Below are 27,146 nucleotides of genomic sequence, written 5' to 3'. Positions count from 1 at the left end.
CTTCTTGGTGTTATGCATCAGGCAGTTTCTAAAGGGCTTTGAAACTGTGCTTCTCACACAAGGTCAACCACCTGGGAAAACTCAAAGGCAAAGAACTACTTGTTTACAGGTTAACATGTAACTAGGTTGGGCTGAACTTTTAATTAAAACATTTGAAGTTAAGAGTTTCATTAATATACAACCTGTGACTTGCTCCAGATTAAAATTTAATTGCCTGGCAAGCATTAGAATATAAACCACAAGTTTTACTCTTTTAGGTTTAGTCATGTTACATAGATTTGATCACTTTTGTATGTTCCAAGAGTGTAGTTCTGAATACAGCTTTGAAAAACAGAAGCATGGAATGTCGTCCTCTTGAAGCTTATAGTCTAAGTAAAGACATTAGGAGCCATGTTTGTTACAGATTGTGTTTCGTCCTTTATGGAATAAACAAGGATCTAAGAAAAAGAGTGTAGGTTTGGGAGTGGAGGCTAAGAAGCACTATGCTCGAAGCAGACCTAGGCAAATCCCAGGCATTTTATCCAAGACTGGAAGAACAGGCAGCTCTGACGTGAAGGTTTGTTATGTCCTGGAGCAGAATGGAGGGTGTTGTGGTTAGGGGAGGTGAGAAAGAGGCAGAGTGGTACAAGAAACCACGAGAGGTGTGCCCAGGCCACACGATCTTACTGTGTTCAAGCAAACACCCTAGTGACTTCAAACTCGTTTCTTATTTGTGATTTAATAACACTGCAGAGCCAGCACGAAGGGGTTTTGACTTTGCTCTCAGTTTGAAGACGATTACAGCATTCCCAATAGGTAGTAATTAAGTGAGGATGGGAATGGTGGAGAGTGGCCTCTGGTAGCTATTCTGGACAGTGAGGCAGGAATGAACCACTGAGATGACAAGTCCTCCCTCCTTACCTTGCAGATAAGGGATAGGCACACTTTTCCTGTGACACTAGAAAGCAGATGTTTTAGATTTTGAAAACCAGGCAGTCTCTGCCACTACTCATCTGCTCTCCTATTGTAGATTGAAAACAGCCACCAAAAATATGTAAACAAATGGGCTTGGCTGGGCTCACATAGAACTGTTATGGATACCAAAGTAAGATCATTAGAGGACAAGAAGGAATGAAGCATATAAAGGGGTTTAGCTTAGTTCACAGGTAATAAATGAAACTTATCATCATTGTTATGTCACAGTGGTTCAGTTAGAGTTGAAAATATGCATTCATTTAACATACTCAGTTTACCATCATTTTCTCATTATCTAGCTCTTCCTACATGGGATACTTGCTAATTATTTGTTCAATATTTTCTGAAAGTTGGTTCAACAGTTACCATGTGCCAGATACTATATTAAGAGTCTTCCCATAACTCTATAAGGTAGATACTATAGTATTATTTCCTTAATTACAGAAGGGGCTGTTCTCTCTCAATTGTTTTTATCTAGGAGATAGGAGGAGGGGAATGAGCCAGAGAAGTCATTCCTGGTGGAAGTGCAGTCAGTTTTGTGTTTTGCACAATGCAATTTTTTCTTCTCTTGATCATTGTCATGGTATGGCTCTCAAATGTTGGGATTCAACAGAAGAACACAGGCCTAGCTGTGCACCAGAGCAGCTCCCTGCAGGTGCATCCTCATGCTCTCTGCTTAACAATCAGACTCAGGGTTTTGCCGCTTGTGGCAAAACCTATTTGTAACCAATGCACTAAAAACATGAGCCCTGAATAATCATCCCCATCCAGCAGTTTTGTTCATTTAAGCAATTTATACTAGCACATCCTCCCTGAAGCCCTCTTACTATTGCAATCTGCCAAGACAGCTTATTTTCTGGCTTTAATTTTTTTCACCATCCTGTGCACAGCTTCTATTTTTTCCTACTGTTTTGTTCCTGACATTGTATATCTCATCTGGTCCCTTTCCTTGGCTGACTTTTAGACTTTTGGGCCATATCACTTACCCACCTGAAGTTTTTTTGGGGGGGGGCGGGGTGTATCAGGGATCGAACTTGCACTTGCGAGGCAGGTGGAGGAACCACTGAGCTAAATCCTCGGCCTCTCCTGAAGTTTTAATTATGGCTTCTTCACCAGCGTTAGAGCAGGGGCCTGGATTTACATAGACTGTGCTCCAATCCTGGGTCCACTTTTTAATCACTATGTGACTTAGTTTCCAAATCTCTCTGGAGCTCAGTTTCATTATCTATAAAATCAAGATAGTAATAATACTTATCCCCAGGTAGGTTTTTTTACATATAAAATACTTAGCATAATTTCTGGCACCTGATGCATAATTAATATGGGCACTTTACTATAAGCTTGTATGCTTTATAGAATTATTAAAGCAACACGTCATAAGGTGTGGACCAGTCAGTTGCATTCTGTGACTGTTTTGCCAGGCACAGTGCCTGACACATATAAGGCTTGTCATCTCTGGGGCTTCCAAAATCTACCAGACTCACAGTCTGCTCTGGAAAGATTCTGATTCTGTTTCTCCTTTATATTTTTTTAAAGTTTATTGGTGCTTATGAGAGTTAATTTGCATCATTTTCGAATGACAAGTTCATCTTTTTTTACTGGTAGAGGGAGTACTTTCAGTTCTGCAGTAGAAATGGAGAAAATTACTTCTAACTTATAGTTGAATATTCCTTTCCATTACATAATTTTAAAAAAACATTCTCATAACAGTTTATCTTTTATTACCAAAACACCATGATTGATCTCATTCCTTTTGGTTCCTTCTGATTCATAGATGTTTTCCCTACCTCTAACTAGTACATTTCTATATTTGAACCCTTTTAGGGTTGAACTAAAGATCCAGGGTACATGTGTTCAATCTGGGCTCTGCAACAGTGTGATTTGGCATAGATTTCTAATGCTTTGTGTCCTTGATTCCTAAGTCACAAAATGCATTAACTGTGACCTGAGTTCCCATCTGTGTGACTCTGCATCACAGGAAATAATGGTAATGAATGCACAGTGGTTAATATTAAACCATAAGGCAAAAGCTTCCCCTTATAAACATTCTATTTTTAAAGATTGCTCAATTGTGTTTAAAAAAAAATGTTAAGTTACTGAGACTGTGGTAAACAGACATATTTCTCAGGCTGGGCATCTGTACTGTTGTCCTGTTGAAGATCTGTAACACCAGGAAGAACATAACTCATCTACCCACAGTGAGAAATAATGAAATTTTTATTTTTGTATTGAAAGACATAGATTGTGTATATTAGTCTGTATTTCATTGCTATAATAAAATACCTGAAGCTGGATACTTTCATAAAAAAAGAGGTTTGTTTAGTTTAAACTTGAGGAGGCTGAAAGTTCAAACATAGCCCTGGGTATGGTAAGGGCCCCTTAGCTGTGCTATATCATGGCAGATGTCACCACAGTGCCAGCAGTGCCAACAAGAGGAAGAGATCAGGTGGTGGGAAAAGAAGCCACAGTAAGAGGAACAGACTGTCTTTTGTCCTCTTACTGGGCTCTGCATCTTGAAGATCCCATCTCTTGTCAGCTCCACCCTGGAAACCAAATCCCCACATATAAACTAAGATATTCTCAAATTACGTTCAAAGCATAGCAAGATGTTGTAGAGTACAAAATATATATGATTTTCAAATGCATAATAGGAAACTAGGAAAAACATTAAATTTTCTGCAGAGCAATTTGAACCACACATCGGACCTCTGAGTATGGTACATAAGGACATTCTTCTCTCTCTCAGTGGAAGATAGAAACTTTTGAAGTATAAACTAAAATTACACCTCACAATCTTTGATTGTAATCCCAGCTCTATCCATTTCTTGTCATGTAATCTTGGACAAGTAATTGAAATTATCTGAGCTACCTCTTTTTAATCTGCAAAAATGGGTGTAGCCTTGGTGCTAGAGAGCCATCATGAGGAATAAAATAGATGTCGCCTATCAAGTGCCCGCCAAAACGTGGATAGTAAATGGTAGCTAAAACCATTTTCATTACTCACTGGAGGCACAGCAATTTCAGAACTTTTTTGTTGGTTCTCCTCAGATGTCCCTTCCTGTGTCCATGGCAGAATTGCCGATCAATCGTGGTCCTCTTTCCACTTGAACACAGAGGCACTCCCAATCAATGGAGGCAGACACTACCAATTGAAATTGTTAAAGCAACCAAGTGAGAAACTGTGGAAAGAAAATGACAATTAGGTCCCCCTCTGATATTTATGGGCTGTGTGATTATGGGGAAGGCAACTGTTTCTGTATTTATAATCATCTTTCCTCTTCTGATTCATCCAAGTTATAAATTAATGACAAGAACCGACCTTTGGGGAGGCTGCTTTAGGACAAGACTTGGGTGATTCACAGAAGGTCAGTATTCAAAGACTTTAGAAGGTGAGCTGATTAGGCTGGTCTCTCCTCTGCCCTCCTCACTTGCATGTGTTGCCTTCATGTACTTTTCCAGCCTCTGTGACCTCATCTGTGTCGCATTTTAAGATTTTAACTCTGCGTGTTCATTTCAGAGACCTAGGACTGTTAAGGAGTTCTTTATCTTATCTTGACTTAATATTTCTTTATAACTCCCCCAGCTGGTCTCTACTGAAGAAGTTTAATCTGTTTTCACCAGATGCTCTTTCAGTATCTGCTCCTTACTCCACAGGAGTGTTTTAGTTGAGTAAGTATCTTGACAAGTTGCTTGGATTGTGGGGGATGGGAGAACAGTGAGACCCTGTTCGATTGTGGGGGATGGAGTCTAATTACTTAGCTTTTGTTTTGCTGAGTGGGCATATAAGAGCTAAATTATTAAGACAATTGAAAAGAAATTCAAAGACTGTTGGAGAAGTTACCTGAGATAAGGAAGGCACTGGTGAGCATGCTGGTATTTTGAGGGACACTTTGGTGGAAAAAAAACTTGTATTCATAAAAGCTATACTGAATGACATTTTTATAGGTGGTATACCCTACCCTACCTCACGATAATAAATAGGATCTATCTTATTTATTAATATAATGCAATTGGATCTGTGAATTGGGATTAAGAAAGCAAAGCAATGCTGTCCATGAAAAGACAGTTGCATGTAAAATGAATATGCAGATATATCCCATATGTGTATTGTTGGCAGTATTCACAGCAGTGCCTAGAAGCACGCAGTCCCTTTACCTGGTCTCCTGGGATAGCTTATGTAACCTCATATTTCCTTGAATAAATTGTGAGACATACAGGAGTTGAGCAAAAGCAGCCAATTGGTAGGAGAAGATTGAAAAGCGGCAGGCACTTAATGGATGATATATCTTTTAGTTCTCATTATGTCTCTATACATGAATATCACACCCATTTTTGCAGATGAAGAAGGAGTAGCTCAGAATTTACATTAGTTGCCCAAGATATGTGGCAGATATCTGACAGATTTAGGATTATAAACAAAAACGTAAGGTACAATGTACCTGTTCCATAATAATTAATTCAGGAAGCTTTTCACTTCTGCTTCCTGTTCCAAACTATGTTTCTCTTATAATTTTACCTTCCACTCCCCTTACTCTTTTCTTGATATAGGTCTATTTGTATGAACAGCAGACTTTGCATGATATCCTAATATATTATAGAAATATATATGTATAGTTTTTCCCCTCGGGAGCTTGGAGATGACCTTGTCTAAGAGAATGTAATGTGACATGGAATTAAATTTAAATCGTGGACCAGGCAAGAAGCTATGGGAGACAAAAGAGTTGGATTGGGTTTAGCTGTGCTGATTTCCTTGTTCGCTGCTTTCACACACCCCATCTTGGATTTCAGGGTTTGCAAGCTGATTCCAAGGTGGGTGCAGTGAAGGGTTTTAATTAGCCTATTAAGCTCCACTAATGTCTTGTAAAGTCATCCAAGTGAGAATGGCAGATATATCAGTTCCACCTTGGGCCCTGCCACAAGGAGCATTGTGTTTCCAGCTATTTGTAGTTCTCACAGTGGGAATCATCTGATTCTGCAGCACACAACTTTTGGTTTTGTCTAAGATGCAATGAAGAATTCCCACAGATTGTGTCTCTGTAATTGGCCTTTGCCATTCCCAGAATTCATGGCCCCTGTCTGAAATCATAAGTTCATACTGTATAGAAATCCCTTCTTTATCACTTTTACTCTAATATGTAGGCACATACTTTCTAAAAGTGGTCAAACTTTTAGTTGGCTGGCAGAAAATAATTGCATCTGGCATAAAGGGCCTGTTTTTGTTTGGTTTGTTTATTGGTTTTGTTTGTTTATTTGGTTTTGTTTGTTTTGGTTGCTGTTTTGTATTGCAGGCCTTAGTGTTCTAGGAGTTGATAAGCCAAGAAACTAGGATTCATTCAGTCCTTTTTATGATGAATATTTACTTAAATACATACTTTGTTCTGGGCACTTTTATGAGCCCCAGAAGCTGTTGCATGGAACAATACTAAACAAAGTATTTTCTCTTGGGACTTGCATTCTAGTGGAGGGGAGAAAAGTAATAAACAATTAAAGAAGAAAACAATAGTGGTAATAAGTGTTATGCTGAAAATAAGATGAGGCTGGGTTTGAGTGGGGATGTAACTCAGGATTATGTGGTCAGAAAATAACTGGAACAGATGATGTTTTCACTGAGATTTGAATACCGAGAAGCCAGCCGTGCAAGGGTCCGGGGATCAGGAACACAGGCATGAAGAGGCAGTGTAGGCAGAGGTATAAGGCAGTGAGGCTGGAGCACGCAGGGTATGGGGCTGGAATAGGTGCCATGAACTGGATTAGAGTACAGCTGGGTCACATGAGGCTAAGGGCAAATGTGTGAATCTTATTCCGTGTGGAGAAGAGATGTGTGTGGTGAGGAACTCCACTCTATAAATAAAGGACTTTTAGAAGAGAAGAGGAAAAGCAAGAAAAAAATGCAGTTGTAGTACTTCAACCAAGAGATGACTGTAGCAGTGGAAATGTTAATACTATTACTAGTTTACTTATTGATTTTTAAAATATACAAAACTTTTAAACTATTTTTAAGTGATGATTCATTGTGTACATTAATACTGTTATGAAATTGTAGCCACTATCCATGTCCAGAATTTTCCCATCATTTCAAACTGAAACTATCAATTAAACAGTAAGTCATTATTTTTTCTCCCCTCAATCCCATAGGAACCACTATCCTATCTTTTATGTCTGTGAATTTGATTATTCGAAGTACTGCATATAACTGAAATGCTACAATAGTTGCCCTTTTGTGTCTGGCTTATTTCACTTGGCCTATCTTCGGTATTCATTCATGTTATGGCAGGTGTTAAAATATCTTTCCTTCTTCAGGACAAATAATATCCCATTGTACATAGTACCACATTTTGTTTATCCACTCACCCATTGCAGGACACTTGGGTTGCTTCCACTTTTAACTATTGTGAATAATGCTGCTATGATCATGGGTGTACATGAATTAGTGCAAGTTCCTACTTTCCACTTTTGTGTACAGACATGGAAGTGGAATTGCTGGATCATATGATAATCCCATAGTTAATTTTCTGCAGAATCCACATACTATTTTTAGTAATTATATTTTAAAGGTAGATTTATCAGGAGTTAAAGCAGTGATGTTAGGAGTTGAGAGAAAAATTAAGAATGATCACAAGATTATCAATTTTAAAATGGGAAACTTATGGGGCTGTATACTGACTGGGGTATGGAGTCCTGGAATAAGATAGCTTTGGTATTTTTGTGGGGTGAGATTGCCAAAGGGTGTCAAAGGTTTTATTTGTATTATATTTGTTATGGCTGTTCGATAAACCAATGAAAACCAATAGACAGGTAGTTTTATGTGCTAATCTGAAATCCAGGCTCTATTGGAAATATATTTCATATATGTGATTATTTAATATGCAAGTAGTAGTTAAATCATAGAATTAAGTGAATTTCAGTGAGTATGTTTATATAGAAGACTGGACCTTGGAGAATGCCAGCATGTGGAGGTTGAACTACAAAGGCCCCCTCAGAGGAGGCTGAGGAGGGATCTTGTGTAAAGAGAACCAGTAAAATACGAACTTTTCTAACACACGAAAGAAACTGTGCCAGGAGGGAAGGAATGATCTACCTTCTGAGAAGTCAGACATGATAAATAACAGTGTGACAATTAGACTTGAAGTGCTGGATGTAATCATATATTTGACAAGAGTCACTTCAGGAGTGAAGGGGCTGGAAGCCTAGATAGAAAGGGCTGAGAAAAAATAGGAGTTGCTGTTTCTAATTCCTCCCATGTCAACAACTCAATCCAGAAATTTTATTGTAAAGGAAAGCAGTAAGGGGGCATAGGTGAAAGTGGCTTGGGGGGAAACCAAACATAACGTATTTTCGTGCAAGAGGAGGAGAAGAAGCTGGTGTAGGAGGAGTCAAGGATACTTCTTGAAGGAAATCTGTGACATCCTGAGCCGCAGGAGAAAAGCTGACCTGGGGTAGGTGCAGGGACTCTACACTAAAGAGGGAAGGCAGGGATAGGTTGGCAGACTTGGTGATAAGTGAGTGGACAAATCATAGTTCTTTCTGTGAAGTGAGAAGATACAGTCATCGGTGGAGAGAAAGTGGAAGAAGGAGAATATCAGAAGTGAGAGGAGCAAGGCAAGAAGTGAAGTGGTTACCTTGGAGAAAGTAGTATCACAGCACGGCCTGGCACATGAATGCTCATGTGAATGAGAATGGTCAACATGTCTCTTCTTCTAGCAAAGTTCAAGTGCTTGGCCTCAGGCAAGAAAAATCTGGGGAGTTGAGTTTTAATTTACAGAGGGACTTGATCAAGTGAATGTAATGATGGGGATGAGAGAAAAGTTTTTATAAGGAATGTTAACAACCGACAGTGGAAAGGATCAAGAACCTGAGTCTTTGGTTTACAAGTCAGAGGCTACAGTTTCAGTAACTAGTGGTCTCAGTGTGGCAGATTAGCCACTTTGGAGACTGTGTTGGGTAGAAGGTCACACTGGTCAGAGGGTAGGCTCTCCTAATGACTAGGGGGTGATTAAGAATTGAGAAGGGGGAAACGGTTGGGGTGGGATAGATGTAGGAATTGTTGGAAGTAAGCAAAAGAACTGAGGACCCATCCCTGTGGATTTGAATTTATGTAGAGTGATTTTTAAAAAAGCAAGTGAGGAGAGGGAGCTCATCACTAGCTACTTGAAAATGTTACAAGATGTGTTCAAAACATATGATGAATGTTTAAATTATAAAATTCTTATTACAGGAAAGACACATTGCTGTTAACTCCCCTCAAAATACTTACCCTCATTTATCCTCTTTTGTGCCTTTGCATAATGGTGGTAAAAAAACATAGGGAGTGATACTGCTTAGTGCCAGCCAACAGAAAGATAGGCTTGTAAAACCATTATGTTGGGTCCTCATCCACTTTTTTCACCAGATCTGGTACCATGTGATTTCTGGCTCTTCCCCAGTGTCAAAATGACCTAAAAAGGCAATTGTTTTTAGCAGATTAGGACACTGAGGCAGCCATGACAGCACAACTACAGTCACTAACAGAAGAAGGCTTCTAGAGCCCCTTCAGAAAGCGACAAGAACAATGGGACACGTGTAAGGGGTGTGCTTTGAGGGGGATTCATGGCAATGTGTGTTTTATTGCAATAATCTTTGTAAAATGTAAACATTCACCATATATTTTAATCGCACCTGCTATGTGTCTGTAAAAGACTTTTGTATATGATTTAACAAAATAATCTGTCAGTGAACGACAGTAAGCATTTCACTTTCGCTACTCCTCTTCATCCATAGATAAGCTGTTAAGAGCTTTTTTTTTTTTAAATCAGATTGGCGTTTTTAGATTTGGACAATGCCTGGTTTTTTTAACATGACTGCACAGCAGAATGCCTTAGAGAAGTGTTTGGTTTTGGACAGATGCCTGATTCTGTCCACAGAGAGTTTAATGTTGAGGATGGGCTAAGCCAGAGAAACCTTATTGTTTAAAGCTTACCAGATAATTCCAAAGTGTATTGACGCTTTCTGACTACTAAATTAAACCACATAGCAGCCTTAAATTAAAAAAAATCAGGTTAGGACAAGTTATTTCATAATTAAGTTTACTTGGAAAAACTGAATTGATACTAGAGAAAGGAAATGGAGTTAAAATTTCAAACTAGAAAATCTCAACTTGTTCTAGCAGTAATTTTAATGTAGCACACTGGATTTTTTTTTCATTTTCCTTCTTCTCATACACAAATAAACAATTTTACCATACTTCAGTTTTCCCTGTAGTGACTGTAATCTTCTCTGTAGTTACCTCATTATGTTCTGGAGAAACTGTGTAGTTGTAAATCTAAGCTTATGTCATTTGCCTTATATGTTTCAAAATCCACTTATTGTTTTACATTGTTATTGGATTTTCCTCATATTTTTTTCTCTGAATTTATAATGAATGGCATGTGTTCCCTTACCACTTTATGCCTTTAAGGCACGGTTCCTTATGAGGCTTTCTCATCTTCTCCAACCCCAAGGGACTGTGCCTCGTTCATCTTTATGTTATCTAAGTACAGTAACTTACCAAGGTAAATAAACATTTGACGAATAAGTGAACAAAAGTTTTGAAATAAGAAGTAGCACAATAAACTGTTACCTCCCTGATTCCTGTATTATTAAGTTTCAAAGTAGTTTCGGAAAGCTTAGACACAATGCTGTGTACATTCAAAAAGTAAGAAAAATAATGTTCGAGGACTTAAACTCACAAAACATCAAATCGACAGCAATTCATTTCTCCCAGCACATCCTCATAAATTTAAACCAAGAAATCTTGATATCGATTGTTCCACACTCGACTTTTTCCTTTGATTCTCACTGGATGCAAAACTGAAAGAGGTGGAAAGAGCCCAATACCTGGTTAATCTCTAGCTTGAAGCTACAGAGAGGTTTGATTGTGCGATAGCATTCTGGCCTACACTGTTAGGATCTACCTTTTTGAGTGCACTAGAATTACTCTGGGTGTCATTTAGTGACCACCAAGTGCTGTGAATCTCAGTGATGGAATGTAATATTAACCAACATACCATCCCTGACATTAAGGAATTTGAGAACATAAGTGTGATAAGGAAAAATGAACATGTATGTGATACTTGTCATGAAGGGAGAGATACACCATGTAGTGAAAACACATAGCAGGGTCATTTGACCACGCATTGGAAAGTCACTGACATCTCCCTGCAGGAAGTAGCATCTGAACTGAGGTCCAGGATGAATCTGCACAGTCTGATTGCAGTAGTGAGGAGGATGACCTAGGAACAGGAAACAGCAGCTATGGAGGTGAGGAGTGAGGGGATGCAGGAGCATTTGGAGGATCTCATGCGCGTCTGTGTGCTGGAGCACAGAGCGACATGATGATAGGGCTTTTCTGCCTCCTACGTGACTTTGGACTTGACAATTCCTGAGGTAATGGACTTGTGTAAGGGTTTGGGGTGGAATCTACAATACTATGATAGTGCTTTGCCACAGAAACTTTCAATTAAAAGTCCCCCTATTCTATCTTTTTAGCAAATTATATCAGGCACAAGAGAAAAATTTGCCGCAGATATAGATGAGTAGTCTATGGATCTAGAAATAACTTTCAAATACCTAACAAACTTAATGAAAAGATTTTCAAAATCTACACAGTAATCCATGTCATGTGGATGTTGGATGCAGCATGCACCTAGTTCTGTTTGTAGCCAAGCAGTTGTAACCTAATATTACCAAACAAGAGGATACTGACAGCCTTGTCTGCTTCAGGTTAAGGTTACTTTTTTATTCTGGCAACATAAAAGCCACTTGACCAGGCTGAAGATGTGTTCCCAAAACCTGTTTCAGAATTTCTTCCCTAATGGCTTCTATGAATCCAGGCTGAAGGGCTTTAATGGTGCATTAGGGAAGGGCAGTGAAAACCTGAGAGTAGGGAGGTGAGGGCTGGTAAAAACCACAGTGGTGCTCTCTGATGAGGAGTACTGCTTACAATACTACTCATTTCATGAGGACTTTGAAAACTGTCACCCATTACTCTTGGTATTTAGAAACTACTCTGTTCATCGGAAGACAGTGGTTTTGCTGTCCCTCTGTGGATTGCTTGTTTGTTTGTTTGTTTGTTTATATATTGGAGATTGAACCCTAGGCCTTTGCACTGACTTCTATACATATACCCTGTTTACTTTTTTTATTTTCGTACAGCGTCTCACTAAGTTACTCAGACATTACCCTTAATTTCCGATCCTCTGCCTCAGCCTCCAAAGGGCTGGAATATCGGAATTTTTACTTTTATTTTATTATTTTTTCATTTTTTTAAAAATGCTATTATTTAGGATATGTAATAAGATGTTTTGATAGATATGTACATGATGAAATGAACGCTGCTATCAAAAAAATTAACATATCTATCTAGACACATGGTTGCCTTGTTTTTCCTTTGTGGTGAAATCACCTGAAATCTACCTGCTTAAAAAATTTCCAGTATATAATATTATTAACTATGGTCATTGTGCTGTACACCAAAACATGGTGTTTTGCTGCAGGAATAATTATGAAGCAGCTAGAGGCATTAAACTATCATCCTAAAAGAATGCCAAATTTATGCAAGTTTTAAATATAAATACAGTATAGACCATATTTCCCCACTTTATAGAGTCTTGAAAATTTATAGGATCTATGTAACTTTGAGGTTACATGGGAAAATGCTAACTAATATTATAATGCTACTTTATGGCAATTTAGATGCCCCATATAATCTTATGGACCAGTATTTACATACTTAGATATAAAATATTACAGCAAATAAGAATCTCCATTTTTGAACAGAGAGATCCAGGTGCAGAGCCCATATCTTCCATTTACTAACTCTGTGACCTTGGGTAAAGTCTCAGTTTTCTGATCCACAAGTTGGGGATATGAATGGTAACTGTCTCAAAGACTCACTGAGAGAACTGAGATTGTGAGAGAAGCGCCAGTACATTGTGTAGACACTCATAAGCACTCTTGAGCATTTTAGCCTTTATCCTTTAGCTCTGCTTGTTTGTTCGAATATGGACAACTTAGTCTGTCTTTTTTTATTCCCCCAGGGATATGAAGCCTGACAATATTTTACTTGATGAACATGGTAAGTAAATGATTTGTTTGCATTTAACCACATGACGTGAATGTAGAACAAACTATCTCCATCAAAGGAGTATTAGACATGAAAAAGGTTGATTAGTTGAGTTGCATGTATAAACTCCTTCTTATGGGTAGAAGGGACTATATAGGGAAACTTTGCTACTTATAGCAGTTGCATAGTACAAAAATACACTCTTAAATAGCATTGAATTTACGCAGTGAGAAATCCTCTACCTAATTTTCTTCCACTAGCACTTCTCTTTAAGAAAAGAGAGTGGTTCTGGCATTAGTATCCCTTAATATCTTATATTATATAACCACCTCTTTTTTTTCCATAAAGACAGAGCAGGCTTCAATATTAGAGCATTAGATGGATAATACTATCCACCAAATTAGTAATATTATTTTGTTATTGCATCTACTTTTATGCTTTTCTTCTTATGAAGCCAAATTGCTTTTATATTTACAGAAAGGATATCAAGTTTTCTGTTAAAATTTTTAGTGAAAATCATTGAGTTTAAAGAAAGATATAAAGTAGATGAAAGTAGTCTATGTGGTCCCTAGATATAAAATTGATACACAGATACTAGCAGTAATCATAAAAGTGGTAAGTGAATGCCTTCAGTTTAAGAAACAGATTAGATATCCTCTGGAAGAGAGTTTTTCACAAATGATTAATTACACATAGTTCCTCCTAATATTTACTTTCATGTGCATTTGGGTTCATGAGTATTACATCAGAGAAGTCCTACAGAGGCTACAGCCTGAGTGTTATAAAAGTTACAGTGTCACCAAGATCCTTGTCCTGTATTCAGAAAGCTGCTAGATGGGAATTCTAAATCTGCAAATCTCCTTACTCATTCAGTTTTTACAATGAGGATTTGCAAGTGGGACTGAAACTCCCAGGTCCATCCATGCCTCATTATTTATTTACCTAGTTGGGTTTTAAACCTGGTCTGTCAGACCTCGCCTGTGCTGAAGGCTAAGAAACAGTTTTGTCTGTGACCTCTTATCTCAAAGCTCAGGGTCATTATTTATTTATGGGCTGTCTAGAAGATTTTTTCCACTTTCTTCCAATGTCTTATTTCTCTCTTACCTTTACTGCTTCTGACATTTGTGAACAGATTTCTGAATCTCAGGAATGTGAGCAATGGTGAGATTTAGCATGAAGGTGACTTTCACGAAAACAGCAGCTATTCTTGCCTTAGGTAGAAGGGAGGATCCTCTCCTGCTCTGGTTTAAATAAATTCTGTGAAGCTTTAAAATTGTAGAGAAGTGGCCAACAGAAGCCAACTAAGAAGAAAAAGTGCTTATTTTGCAACCAAGAAGAAAAATTCTCTGTGTGCCTTGGGCAGAACTTTCTGACACTAATCAGCTGGTCAAGAAGAACTAGGTGGGGTTTAGCCCTCGCCGGCCCCTCGCCAGGTTCATCTGGGCCTGACACCTGTTGCTCCATCATGGGCACAGCCCCTGAGTAGCGGCATATAGACCATATCAAGCTAAAGGGGGAAGGGAGGAGGGGCTAAAGTCATGTTGATGGCATTTTTATTCTTGCTGGAGCTGGGGCTCAGTTGTTTAGGCAGTGTGAGCTGTCATCCCAGCCTGTTTCAGAGGCAATGCTAGTCTACCTCTGTTATCTAGTGTATTATTTACAGTGACCCCTTTCACTCTCAAGTGCTTGGCTTGAACAATGAATTCAGAGGAGGCTTTTTGTTTTATATTCCCTTCCTGAACTCAATTTGACAATAATTTCTGTTTATGAAAGAAAAAAAATGCCTTGGGAGGATTGTTTATGAATAGGACCGAAACAAGCAAACAAAAATGTTGAGAGCCATTCTTTACATATTGTCCTAGGGATTCCATTCTCGAAAAAAGTCATTTTTTGAGATTAATTTTATTTATTTTGATTTTTTTAAAACTAGGACTTCTGACATTGCTCAGGGACCATAATTAATCTTGGTTAAGTGAAAAACTTCCCAACCCATCTCCTCCTGGGTCATCATGTAGTTGCTTGTGTGTGAATCACTGACCCACAAATCTATGCCTGCCTTTTGGAACATCTGCTGGTGTCATCTTCTGTGTGGAGCTCATATTCGAAGTCCTTCCTCATCTTTTCAGTAACATTTCCCCTGCTGGGCCATCACCCAGCCCCTTCCATCAGAATATTCCTGTATTTTGATGTGCTGCCCTTGCCCATCCTTCTGAGTGAGCATTGTGTTGGAACATGCAGCTTATACTGTAATCCAGCACCACTTACTAAGAGGCAGAAACTTGGTTTTATTCTTATTGAATCATATTATTCATGATCACCAGAAAATATGGACATTTAATGGGGATGATTGTTATATAGAAAATCTTTCCATAATGTGAATGAACATTCCGTGTACATCAGAATTTGTCATAAGAAATGTTTTTAATTCAGAGCATACCTGATACTGGTTTCCCCAAGTGTCTCATTTACTCGTTCAGAGCCAGGATGGCATCAGATGTTGGATGACTCATAACCAATGGTCCTGATAATATCCTCATATTCTACAAATTTAAGTGCTCCATCCAATTCTATCAATTCTGTAGTGTCTAAAATTCTCGGTTTTTTCTTAAATTATTCATGAAATAAACACTGCATCTAGATGAACAATAATATCTGCCTGACATATCATGACAATTATGGAATCATCTATAATTTAGGTTTCTTAATATCATCTCTTGTCATAAGAAGAGGCAAAAAGAAAAAAACAGTCTAGGGGGTAAGGAAGAACTGAGCTTGCCATTTTAACAGCTTCCCCCTTGCAGAGTCCCAAAATGTTTCTAAAACTCGAGTAGATAGTGTTTTTTTTAAAAGTGTGTATATATAATACAGAATATTGCGCTTTTCTCCTAGATAATCAGATTTATTAGTCTCAAGTAGTGCCTAAGGATATGCTTTTTTAATAAACACCACAGAAAAATTGTAGTGTACATACTCTGAACACTTGCAAATAGGGGGGGAGTTTTAAAAGTTGAGGACAGCACCAACTGATTCGTTTTTGTACCCCAGAGTACTATGTTGATGAGAAAGATCCTCAGACCTAGTACAGACACAGTGAGGAAAAGTACAGAGAATGAAAACCATGATGACTGAATTCAGTGACTCAGTAGATGAATTCAGATTTTTAATGTGATCCTCAGTCTCAAGCCACAGAGGTAAAAGGGGAAAATCAAAAACTTCCCCAGAGTATTAGATCAGGAAGTTCTTAGTCTGGTACCTGAAAAACTTCACACTAAGAAATTGGTTTGCCACTGTGGGTGATTTTGCTCCAGTGCTTCTCCCTGCTGGGGAAATTTGGCATTGTCTGGAGATGTTTCTAATTAGAAAGTCATGGTGGGAGGCGCTGTTGGAACCCAGTGGGTAAAACCCAGGGATGCTACTAAACATCCTGTAATGCCTCAGGCAGCCCTCAATGGTACTGAGGTTGAGAAACTGTTCCCGGGGTCACTCAGCGGCTGGGTTTATGGAAGTAGCCATTCCCATTCTCCATAGGGAATTCCTGTCTCTTTCAATCAGCAGGAGACTAAACCCTCCTCTGTGATCCGGCACTGAAACTCACTTTCACAGCACAGAAAGGAAGCCAGCAGTTGTTACCAGGCTGAGCAAAGTATGGCAGCGTCTGGAGGAACTAAGGCTTAGGGCCGCTGTCCATGATCCTGTGAAGTTCAACTTCATTGATTAAATTAAAGAGCAACAATCTAGAGCTTCCAGTAGATCATGAACCTCAAGTAATTTCTCCCCATTCTTTAATAGGCATCCTGGCAGGTAAACAAAAACAAAAACAAAAAAACAAAACAACTCTGAGCCAATCAGAAAGTAGTTTCTTCAAATTTTTCGCTTCTTTGATCTTGTCATATAACAACCATCCAAGGGATCCTATACCAAATTTTATATCTTAACTCCAACTCTGCTACTTCTGAGCCCTGTCAACTTAACCACAAACCACTCATATGTAAACTAGGGACCACTTTATTGGGTTAAAAGAGAAGCTTTGTGTGACAACTTTTTAAAAACTGAGTTAATCATACAAATGTAAAGAATACTTGAATGGTAAATATTCAATATTCTTTCAACCAAATTCAACAGAAATGAATACTTAACTAGGGTCAGAACCTGGTATGAACCTAAGCCTTCTTTCAAAGCTGTGATCTCAAACTTTGTTGAGTATCAGAATCACCTCGAGGGCTGGTTTAAACACTAAGACCGCACCCCGGAGCTCTGATTCAGAAAGTCTGGAGGAGGTCCAAGAATATGCATTTCTAACAAGTTCTCAGGTGGCACTGATGCTCCTGGTCTGGAGAATGCACTTTAGAAACCAGGTAATTTTAAAACATCCCTTACCTTCTATTTCTACATGATCATAGATAATCTTAGGACTGAGGTTAGAAACTCTATTCAGGCTAGCAAGATATTTATATGATAAATATCAACAATTGAACACTTATTGCCAAATCCTGTGTCAAGTCCCTTATTGTCATTATTTCATTTAATCTTCCCAGTAACCTTACATTATGAAAAGACTGTTATTATCAGAGATTGTAAGTGACTTTTTTTAAGGTATCATAGCTAGTTAGTGGTAGAACCTGGGCTGGAATCCATGTACAGTAGTCTGTGTCCAGAGGACAGCTTATAATCACAGAATTTCCAGGTCCAGCTAATTTGTTCAAACCTTTTGGATTACTGGTCCAACACCTTGAGCATGAAACACAGAGAGGGGAAAAAACCCTGAGACAACCTGCAGTATGATAGGGAAGTTATTAAAAATCATCTGTTGGTGCCCTGTGGGTGAGAATACCTTAACTTTTAGTTAGATGAGTGCCACTTTTACTTTGTGAAAATATTATCACATGAACAAATATAAAAGAGTTTCTGCACAAATAGAACCCTGGAAGTGAAGGCAGTGAGATTTATCCCTAGCAGTGGGCTGCCTGGTGTCAGGGAGTTTAAGGTGATGTTCGGTATGGGGAGAGTGGACAGTGGCCCTAGGGAAGAACCAGGTACTTTCCCTCCAATTGCAGCTGTCTCTGTAAAACCACAGACACATGCAAAGGAAACACCAACTTCAAGGTCCTCTGAAAGCAGGTGACTATTGTGCCAGGCCCTACTTCCTGGGCTCCTTGTGTTGCCCTTTTCTCTTTTCCATTATAAGTGCAAGGACCTGGGGCACTTTGTGGGCTGGGTTCCCTGCTGCACTTCATGCTTAGGCCCACACCACACTGCTGTGAGTGTTCCAGCCCAGGGAGACCTTAGTGATCATCTCTTCTACCCATTCTCTTTCTTGTAAAGGAGAATTGATGTTTAACCTAAGAAAATGATTGGAAGTCTACTCTGTGTCAGGGTCAGAGTTCAGGGCAGAGCCTAGGTCTCTGCCCCTAGACCAGTGCCCTTGATCCCCTTTAAAAACAAAAGCTGATGCTCCCCCTCTGCTTTTCCCAGGTGTCCGTTATTTTGTTGGTAATTGATGAAGACAACCTGAACTATCCAACCCCAAAACTAATAGCATTTCATAAAAACCAGAGGAAAAACTCTTTCTTGATTAAAAAAAAAAAAAAAATATATATATATATATATATATATATATATATACACTTTTGTCTGCTTATAGTATTTTCTGTTTTTTACAATATTTTACCATTTTTTTAAGATCTGGGAGATGCTTGGAATTGTGTAGCTCTTAGCTACTCCCCTGTGATATTCACAGGTTCAACAACTTAAAATGTTGCTAACAGACAGAATTGCCTAAGTAGAGCTGTCAGACCATTAACTCAACTACTGAGGTTAAAACTTCCAGAGGCTGAGCTACAAGTTTACAGTCAGAGACTATCACTGAGTATCATGTTCTGGCTGCTGATTTAAGGCCTTGAGGATGGACGAAGTGAGTTTTTATTGCCTGTACCCCATTGCAACTAACATACAAGGACTTATAGACCAAGTTTCCAGATGCTTTCAGCCTAAAATTAAACACATGATTGTACAACTCAGTTAAACGGGACTTAACATTCTCTGTGGCCCTTCTTTCTCCCCAGGGCACGTACACATCACAGATTTCAACATCGCAGCCATGCTGCCCAAGGAGATGCAGATCACTACTGTGGCTGGCACCAAGCCTTACATGGGTATGGACTTCCTGAGGGGCCACTGTTAACTAAGTGCAAAGCTTTTGTGTTTCATTCCCATGGATGCCATTTACTGCAGGTTAAATCTGTAGGGACTTGCAGCTGGAGAGAACGAAGAAGTCCCCTCTGACTTTCCCTGGGAGCTTCTGATTGAATAGGTGTGAGGTGAGCCTGAGAATTTTCCAATAGCAAGTACACAGAGTGATCTTGATTCATGAGGGTCTTTTGAAACATTTTGAAAATATTATTTCATGAGCTAATTAAGACAATCTGTACTTCTCAACAAAAATTATTAATTAATCTAATAAATGTCTACTAATTATCTGTGTGCTTGGCAAGGTTTCAGATGCTGGTGATCTAGTAGTGGGCAACACATGCAAGGTCTTCACCTCACAGAGCTTATTAATGGGGAAGAAATAACAAATAGAATCAAAATAAAAAGGAAGAAACAGTAATACATAGAATGGTAGTAAGTGACCAAAGAATTATTTTATCCATAATTGACATAACACTACATTACTTCCATAGGGCTGTAAATTGTACAATGTACCTTCCTATTTATAATTTTAGCTTCAATTTTATGCCACAACAATCGCATTTTTCTTTAGAAAGATGAGGAAATTTTTGCCTCAAAAAGGTTAAATGACTGCATAATCTTGCCTACAGTGAAACAAGGTACTAGGCTGTGCCTTGATGTTTCAGAATTTACTATTGGGTGACTAACAGTGTAGGATTAGGTGAAAAATTGCCAGCAAGCCTCATGCTTAATTGTAGCAACAAATCAACTATAAATTCTAACTTAGTTGTCAGAGGGTATGATCTCTATAAAGACATAACTTGTGCTACTTCTTGTATACCCCCAAAATATACACAGAGGATTGTCACCTTTTAGGGGGCATACAGTACTCAGAAAGAGGGAGTTCTTCCTCTTTGCTCACCATTGTGAAAAGCAAGTAAGTCAAATCTCAAGTAATTATGTATACATTATGACGTGTCTACAAAGAGAGGGGCCTCACACTGCACGCTTGGTTAGGTATCTGTTTAATTATCGGACTTGCTGACTGGTCCCTGAGCTAGCAGACTCTAGAGGGCCACAGAGAGTTGATAAATTTGGGGAAAGTCTTAATGAGAATCACAGGAGTAGGAGACAGAAGTATGCATCAAGTCTGAGTGTGTGTGGGGGATTAGCTATAGGATGTGGCCCAGTTTCACAAGGGCCCCTCCAGTGCAGGCTGCCACCAGGGAGGGAAGGGTGCTGTCAGCCCGGCTTTCTGGGCACACCAGCCGTCTCTCAGAACAGCCCAACTATATCAGACCCTCTGAGGGTGGAGCCCAAGGCAGCCATTGGTTTAAAAGCTCTTCATGTCATTTTGCTGACAGCCTCTGCCAACCCTGTGGCTGGGGCATCATGTTTGTGTTAGGATCTCCCTACCTCTACTGTTCCTCTTCTCTGCCCTGAAATAAACAAGGCCTTCTAAAAAACTAGAGAAAGAGTCTCATGAGAACCAGATGAGTCCTCCTCCATCTCCACTCCGAGGTGGCAGGATCTAGTCCATGGGTAGGGAGGAGAGTGGTGACTCAGTTAAGAGGTTAGTTGTAAAGTTCATAGGACTGAATTTGAAAGTATCTAGAGTAAGAGCTGTGATAAGGGAAAGGAATTAAAATGTATTAGGCCATAGGCTGAGCTGTCATTAGAGGATTCCCCATCCCCTAATGATACTGCAGAGTTACTGGTAGATAATAGAAGAAAAAACTATTCATGGTTCATCCTAATTAGTAAGATATTAAAGTAGGTGTTGTTGCTGAATAATCTGGTGGGACTAAATTGGAGGTAGAATGAATTGTGTCAGCTAGGTCTGGTCAGAGTAATTCATAGGCTAAATATCAACTTGAAAATCAAGAGCAAGAGCAATGCCACTTTCTTTTAATATTTAATTCTCTTCCATCCCCCATAGAATTGGGATAACCCCTATATACAGGGCCACCTCACCTCCCAACAGAAAGAAATCTATGGAGAAAAACAGCCTTATTTTATGTGATATTTGAACAATTGCAAATTTCTTAGTATTCAATTATCAATGGGGGGAGTAAATCTCTTTTGTTACTTCTAAAATAAGGGACACATATGATTCAGCCTATTTTCTGCCTAAACCCCATGGCACTCAGATGATAAAACTGAATATCCAAGCCTGCTGGTCTGATGAGTTTAGTCCCCAGGTTTCCTGGGTGTCTATATTAAGGGCTATTTTCTTGGAGCCAAATCAGACAGTGTGCCTGTGGGGGTTTCTAGTGCTGGTTTCCATGGTGAATAGAAGCAGGCCACCTTTCTTTCTTCTCCCTGGTGATTTTAAGTACAATATCTGTATTATTCAATTTTTTCAAAATTGGCATTTCGAGTCTTTTTATAAGATAGATCTAGGAAATTGGAGTCTAGACAAGAGTCTTATGCATTTCCTCACTTCACCCTTATAATTAACAAATGTTAATGTTGATTGAAATCTTTCTGTAGAATAATGAGTTCAATGTTTTATGTTTATTTACTCATTTATTTTTCTTATAACCCTATGAGGCAGACTATACTTATTTTAAAAGGAAGAAAATCAGAAACTAATTTGCCAAAGATCATAAGGCTAAAAATAATAAGTATGAAAAAGCTTAGATTTAATCCAAGCCCTGTTTGACTTCAGAAATCAAGTTTCTCCTTGAAAGAAACATGAAGGGAAAAATTCTATATATATAAATTATATATACATATATATTTAAAAACATTTTTATTTGTGGCTTTTAAATTGTTCTAAGCCAATGTAGTTAAGTCAAGATGTTGGAAATACTTCTTGTTTTATTCTAATTAAATGTCTGACTGATACCTTATCTCCTTAGCCAGAACTGCCCTTGCCTTTGATTTTGGGATAGTAGTCTTTCTAATAGGAATTGTGGAAGAAACCTGCTTTCTCTTTTTTAAAAGTATATTCCCAATAATTTGGTAAAATCTACCTTCAAGCATTCCCTGGTACCTATTTTATAGTGTTTATGTGAAATACCAATTAGCTGTTAACCAGAATAAAAATCTAAAAAGAAAGGAAAATTAGGCTGAAATACTGAATGAAGATTTGAGGAATGTTCCGTATCTACTATAATGAGGTGCTAAGCATGTTATTAAACAGTTTTATGACTGAAAATAAAAAGATAATCCATTTACCAGTGCTTTATTACCTTCTACCCAGGAAGGAGGTTTTGGGTTTTAAAATCCACAATCTTCTACCTCCATGCTCTGATACCTCTAGTCTTTACTTCCCCTAATCTTAAGTCTGTGTGACTATAATGCAGGTCAGAGTTTCAACAATTAAAACTTTATCCTATTTAGAGAGAAATATCTATGTGTGTGTACATAAGTTCACTATGGAAAAAGTATGATATCCTGATAAGCAAAAGGAAAAGTAAATTAATTCTTTTACCAATAGATTTTTATTGTTTCCTTCCAAATTTTATTCTAAATACATACACATATATGTATGCATGATAGTTCCAAAAATTTAGATCATACTAAATTTCCTTAACCTAAATTCTCACTTCATAATGTAATAATAACAGCATTATTATACATCAGAGTGTTTATGATGTCTCAAGCACTTTAAGTTTTTAACATTTATTATATCCTTAAACTTTGAAAATAATTCTGTGAAATAGGTTTTATTGTATTTTTACTTCATAGATTTAAAAAGTCAGGCCCAGAGAGGAAGTGATATGATCATAGCCACACAAGTGATTGGCAGCATGAAATTAAACCCAGTCTAGAAACATCTAGCTTGGGACATTAAGGAGGAGGATGAAAATGATAAAAGTAAATGACTGGTGTTCCCTGAGTTCTTTGGACGTGCTGAGCCCTATTCTAAGTGTACGAATTACATTATATAAACTAAAAGTAATTTGGTGAGACTGGAACATTTGTTATTCATGCTTTAAAGATGAGCAGACTGAGCAGTAGGAAACCTGTCCATGGTGGAGCTAGGCGCAAAGTTACAAGGGGTCTAAAGCCAAAGCCCTAATCATGGCACTGCTCTGCTGCCCTTGGTTCAATTCATAACCACATCTGTGCTACAGCTCAAGCCCTCTTCTCTGACGACAGAGTGTGGGGCTTGACAACTCACCCTGCTTTTCTCTCCACACCAATACATAGATCTATCATTGTTAAAGGCTCATGTCCCATAGATTAGAAGGGGCACAAAAATTTACTGCCCTTATTGTTGGATAATAGATTGGTTCTCATTTGGAAATATGTACAATTTTGTAGTAAAAGCCTTATTAGCAGTATCATTTCCTGCGACAATTATTTCTTTGGGATAAATTTTCACTCAAAAATAATAATGTGTTCTATTCTTGAAAATCATTGAGAGTAAATTTAAGTGTCACCACACACAAAAAAAATAGTGTGTGAGGTAAAGCGCGTGATAATTGCCTTTATTTAGCTTTTCCACAATATATACATATTTTAAAACATCATGCTGTACACAATAAATATACATAATTTTTATTTGTCAATTAAAACTAGTTTAAGAAACAACTTTTGGTCAATGGTGTAATATGAATGCATTTCCCTCCTGAAAGTTCATATTGATTTCTACTTGCCCTGGAGTGCCTGAGATACTCTGTTCTCTTCATCATCACGGCTATACCATTAGTACCATTAATATCCCTTAAATGATAAATAAAAATGACCCATACTGTGGTATTAAAATTGAATTTTGTAAATTGCCTGTTCACATTCTTTGCCCATTTTTTATTTGGGTATTAATAATTTACCTACCCTGATATTTCTTACTGATTACATGAAGAAGTCCTGCCTTTATATTTTACGAGTAGTTAAATCCTGGTATATCATATTTATTATGTTACTCACTTAAATATGATTTCCCACTTTTTAGTTTGCTGTTTTTAATGGCATAAATTAGTTTGTCTGATATCATCAAACTACTCATTCTTTTGAGGGTTGAGGGGATGCTGGGAGTTGACTCTGGGCCTGGAACATGCTAAGCACATGCTCTTCCACTCAGCATATACCCACAGCTGCTCATCTTTCATTACTTTGTGCTTTCTGTCTTTGATGCTATTCTTAGTGAGACCTTCTTACTTCCAGATTTTAGGTGATTTTACCAAATATTTTTATTATTTTTTTACTCAATCCAGCCATATATGATTTTGGCTGAATATATATGGTACAGATCTGAATTTATTGTTGTTAGATAACTGAATAATTATTTTGAGACTGTATCTTAAATAAGACCTTTGTCAGGCTGATTTGAATATATTCATCATAAACTAAGTAAATTTATGTGCTAATATCTATATTCTGTGGCTTTCAAATCTTAGTTGATGTAGCTTTATAATGTAGGTTAATGCATGTGATACAAGTTTGTCTCTTTATTCTTTTTCAAAAATTTTTATTTTTCACCCTTTTTCCTTGCAGATGGAATTTAGAACTAATTTTATAAAGTCCTATGAATTATTTCTATTTTAGTAAATTTATAGATGTAGTTTTTAGGCTCTTTATGTCCTAATCAAGGTGTAATATATAAGATTTTTAAGACTGAAAAACCAAATGATGGAAGTTCAGTGCCTAATAGACCTATTAAAATATAGTCAAGCTTATTAGTAATTGGAAGGATGCCAATTTAAGCAACAACAGAATACAGTTGAATAGTCATCAGTCTGTAAAGACTAAAAACCCAAGTGCCAGCTAATACCAAATGTGGATAAGGATTTTGAGCAAAAAGAGCTCTGAGACATTGCTGGTCAGGGTGTGAACTGGCATGGCCACTTTGGTAAATAGTTTGACATTATCTAGTATACATGAAGAAGCACATCCCTACAGCCAGCAGGGCCCTTACCAGGAATACATCTAAAGATACATAGGAGTCTTACATGTACAAGAATGTTCAAGAGTGCATTGTTTGCAATATTCCAATCCTGGAAATAACTCAAACTGCTATAACAATAGGTCAGGTAGGTAAATTACAGTATATTCACTCACATAGCATTAAATGTGAACAAACTGTAACTACCTGAAGCAACTCAGATAAATCTCAAACACTGTACTGTTGAGGAAGTAAAGCAAAACATCAAGAGATAGGATTTAATTTAAGAGGACTTAACAGAACGCAAAGAATAAGCTTTGTTTCCTTTGTTAATGCTTCTTTATTATGAAGCAGTGAAATGTGAATTAAATAACTGGGCAGCTAGCCAGTCCCCAAGCCAGTTCATCCACAGCCCCTGGGGAATATGCAAAATTAAGCCATTATTTAGAAATATATTCAGCAAGAGTTAATCTGTGTCAGTTCTCAAGACAGTTATTAACATGTAATTCAGGACAGTGAGTTCTAGGAATGTGAACACGGTGGGGGATGGGGCGGGGTGGTGTTCTTTCTGACCTGTATAATATTTACTTGGACATTTGCTTATAACTATTTGTTAAATTCTTTTAAAGTTACATTTATCTTTCTGAATTATGTATAGAAATAATGTAAAAGCAACAACACATAAAATACTTAGTGGAATTTTTTTGGTGTGTGTGCATATGTGTGTGTTTGTGGTCCTGAAGATCAAACCCAAGGCTCACACATACTAGGCAGGCCCTCTGCTACTAGGCTATATCCCCAGCCCCTTAGTGGCTCTTTATGAAGAAGACTTAGTCCCTCTCCACGTCTATTTATACCCTCTCAGGACCAGGGACATCCTTGAAGGGTTAGTGAAAGCCCTTCAGTATCTTCCTGTTCTGGTTTTTCTGCTATTTGAGAATTCAAAGTTTTATCCATTTGTTCAGCTTTTGTATTTTGTCATGATTTTTCTTCCTAATGTCCTACCAAATTCTTCAGTGCATAGCACACCATGAATATTTGGTGAGCAGACAAATGCATATCCAGATGTCTTCAAGGATGAAAATAGAGCACAGAACAGCAGAAAAAAGAATAGTTACCCAACAAAGTTAGGGGGAAAATGACAAAGAATACTTGTAAACTCCAAGAATGATCCAAAATGACAGACTACACAGCCTTTCCAGAGTAATATTTATTTTGTTTGGCATGTTCCTATCATAGTGGCTCTAGTTATCCCTCAGAACTCTTTGCAGCTTCTCTAAGTGAGATATGTCTGTCACTTGTCATCTGGGGGACTATCTGAGATGACTTCTTATGAGATACTGAAAAGGGAAAGCAGAAATAAGGTCCATGCCATCCTGTCTGTGGGAGCATTCTGGGATCAAGGCCATTATCTGCCCAGTCCCCCTAGGAGTTGTGGTTTGCCGAAAGGAAGCAGCGATGCGTGAGAAGTGAATTCACCAGGGTATGAGGGCTACTTAGTCCTGCTCCATCAAGCTCTTATAGGTCAGTCCTGGGCATTGGAAAATCAACATTCTTTCTCTAATTGGATGTTTTCCACAGAATTTTACTTAGAATTGGAGTGAACTGCATAGGCAAGCCTGAGTGTGCAGGGCGTACATCACATCAGTTCCCTTTTCCAGAGTCAGCACCTTACTAAAGGCACTTGCCATCAACACTGTGTACCTTTTGACTAGGTAAATTCCCTGTTATTACGGATGTCTGCCTGTCTAAGTGAGTAATTAATATTTTTGAGCACTTGGTAAGTGCCAGGCTCTATGCTGACATTTTGACAAATATTATCTCATTTAATTTACAAATCTATAAAGATTGCCTTATTCTGATTTTGCTAACCATGCTCTGCCAACTGATATGTTCCAGGGCACAATATGTGGTGGAGGCAGAATTTGAACTCAGCAAAGCTTCAGAGCTAATGTTCACAACTATGGCTCGAGTAGTTGATTTATTTATTCATTCATTTAACAGCTTGCTGCCCATTGAGTCAGACTGCTAGGCTCTGTACTGGACATTAGGAATGTCATGGTGAGCAAGCAATGTCATGGTGGCAAGCAAGCAGACTTGATAATTACC

General features: G+C 38.1%; 1 protein-coding gene across 2 annotated transcripts in view; it reads left to right on the top strand.

Moving 5' to 3' along the window:
- Stk32a (serine/threonine kinase 32A) overlaps nucleotides 1–27,146 on the top strand; it is a 129,553-nt gene that overhangs the window by 84,099 nt on the left and 18,308 nt on the right. Inside the window, exons 6-7 of one of the 2 annotated variants that reach the window (XM_004854357.4) lie at nucleotides 13,008–13,045; nucleotides 19,096–19,185. In XM_004854357.4, the coding sequence (XP_004854414.1) occupies nucleotides 13,008–13,045; nucleotides 19,096–19,185 (128 nt within the window). The remainder of the gene's footprint in view (nucleotides 1–13,007; nucleotides 13,046–19,095; nucleotides 19,186–27,146) is intronic. The other variant, XM_021266170.2, reaches the window with a different exon arrangement.

Source organism: Heterocephalus glaber, unplaced genomic scaffold (genome assembly GCF_053883595.1).
Source record: "Heterocephalus glaber isolate CG9 unplaced genomic scaffold, H.glaber_assembly_v1.0 deba00001463, whole genome shotgun sequence".
Taxonomy (NCBI): Eukaryota; Metazoa; Chordata; class Mammalia; order Rodentia; family Bathyergidae; genus Heterocephalus; species Heterocephalus glaber.
Note: the sequence above shows the minus strand (reverse complement) of the source record. Positions and strands in the feature narration are given on the sequence as shown.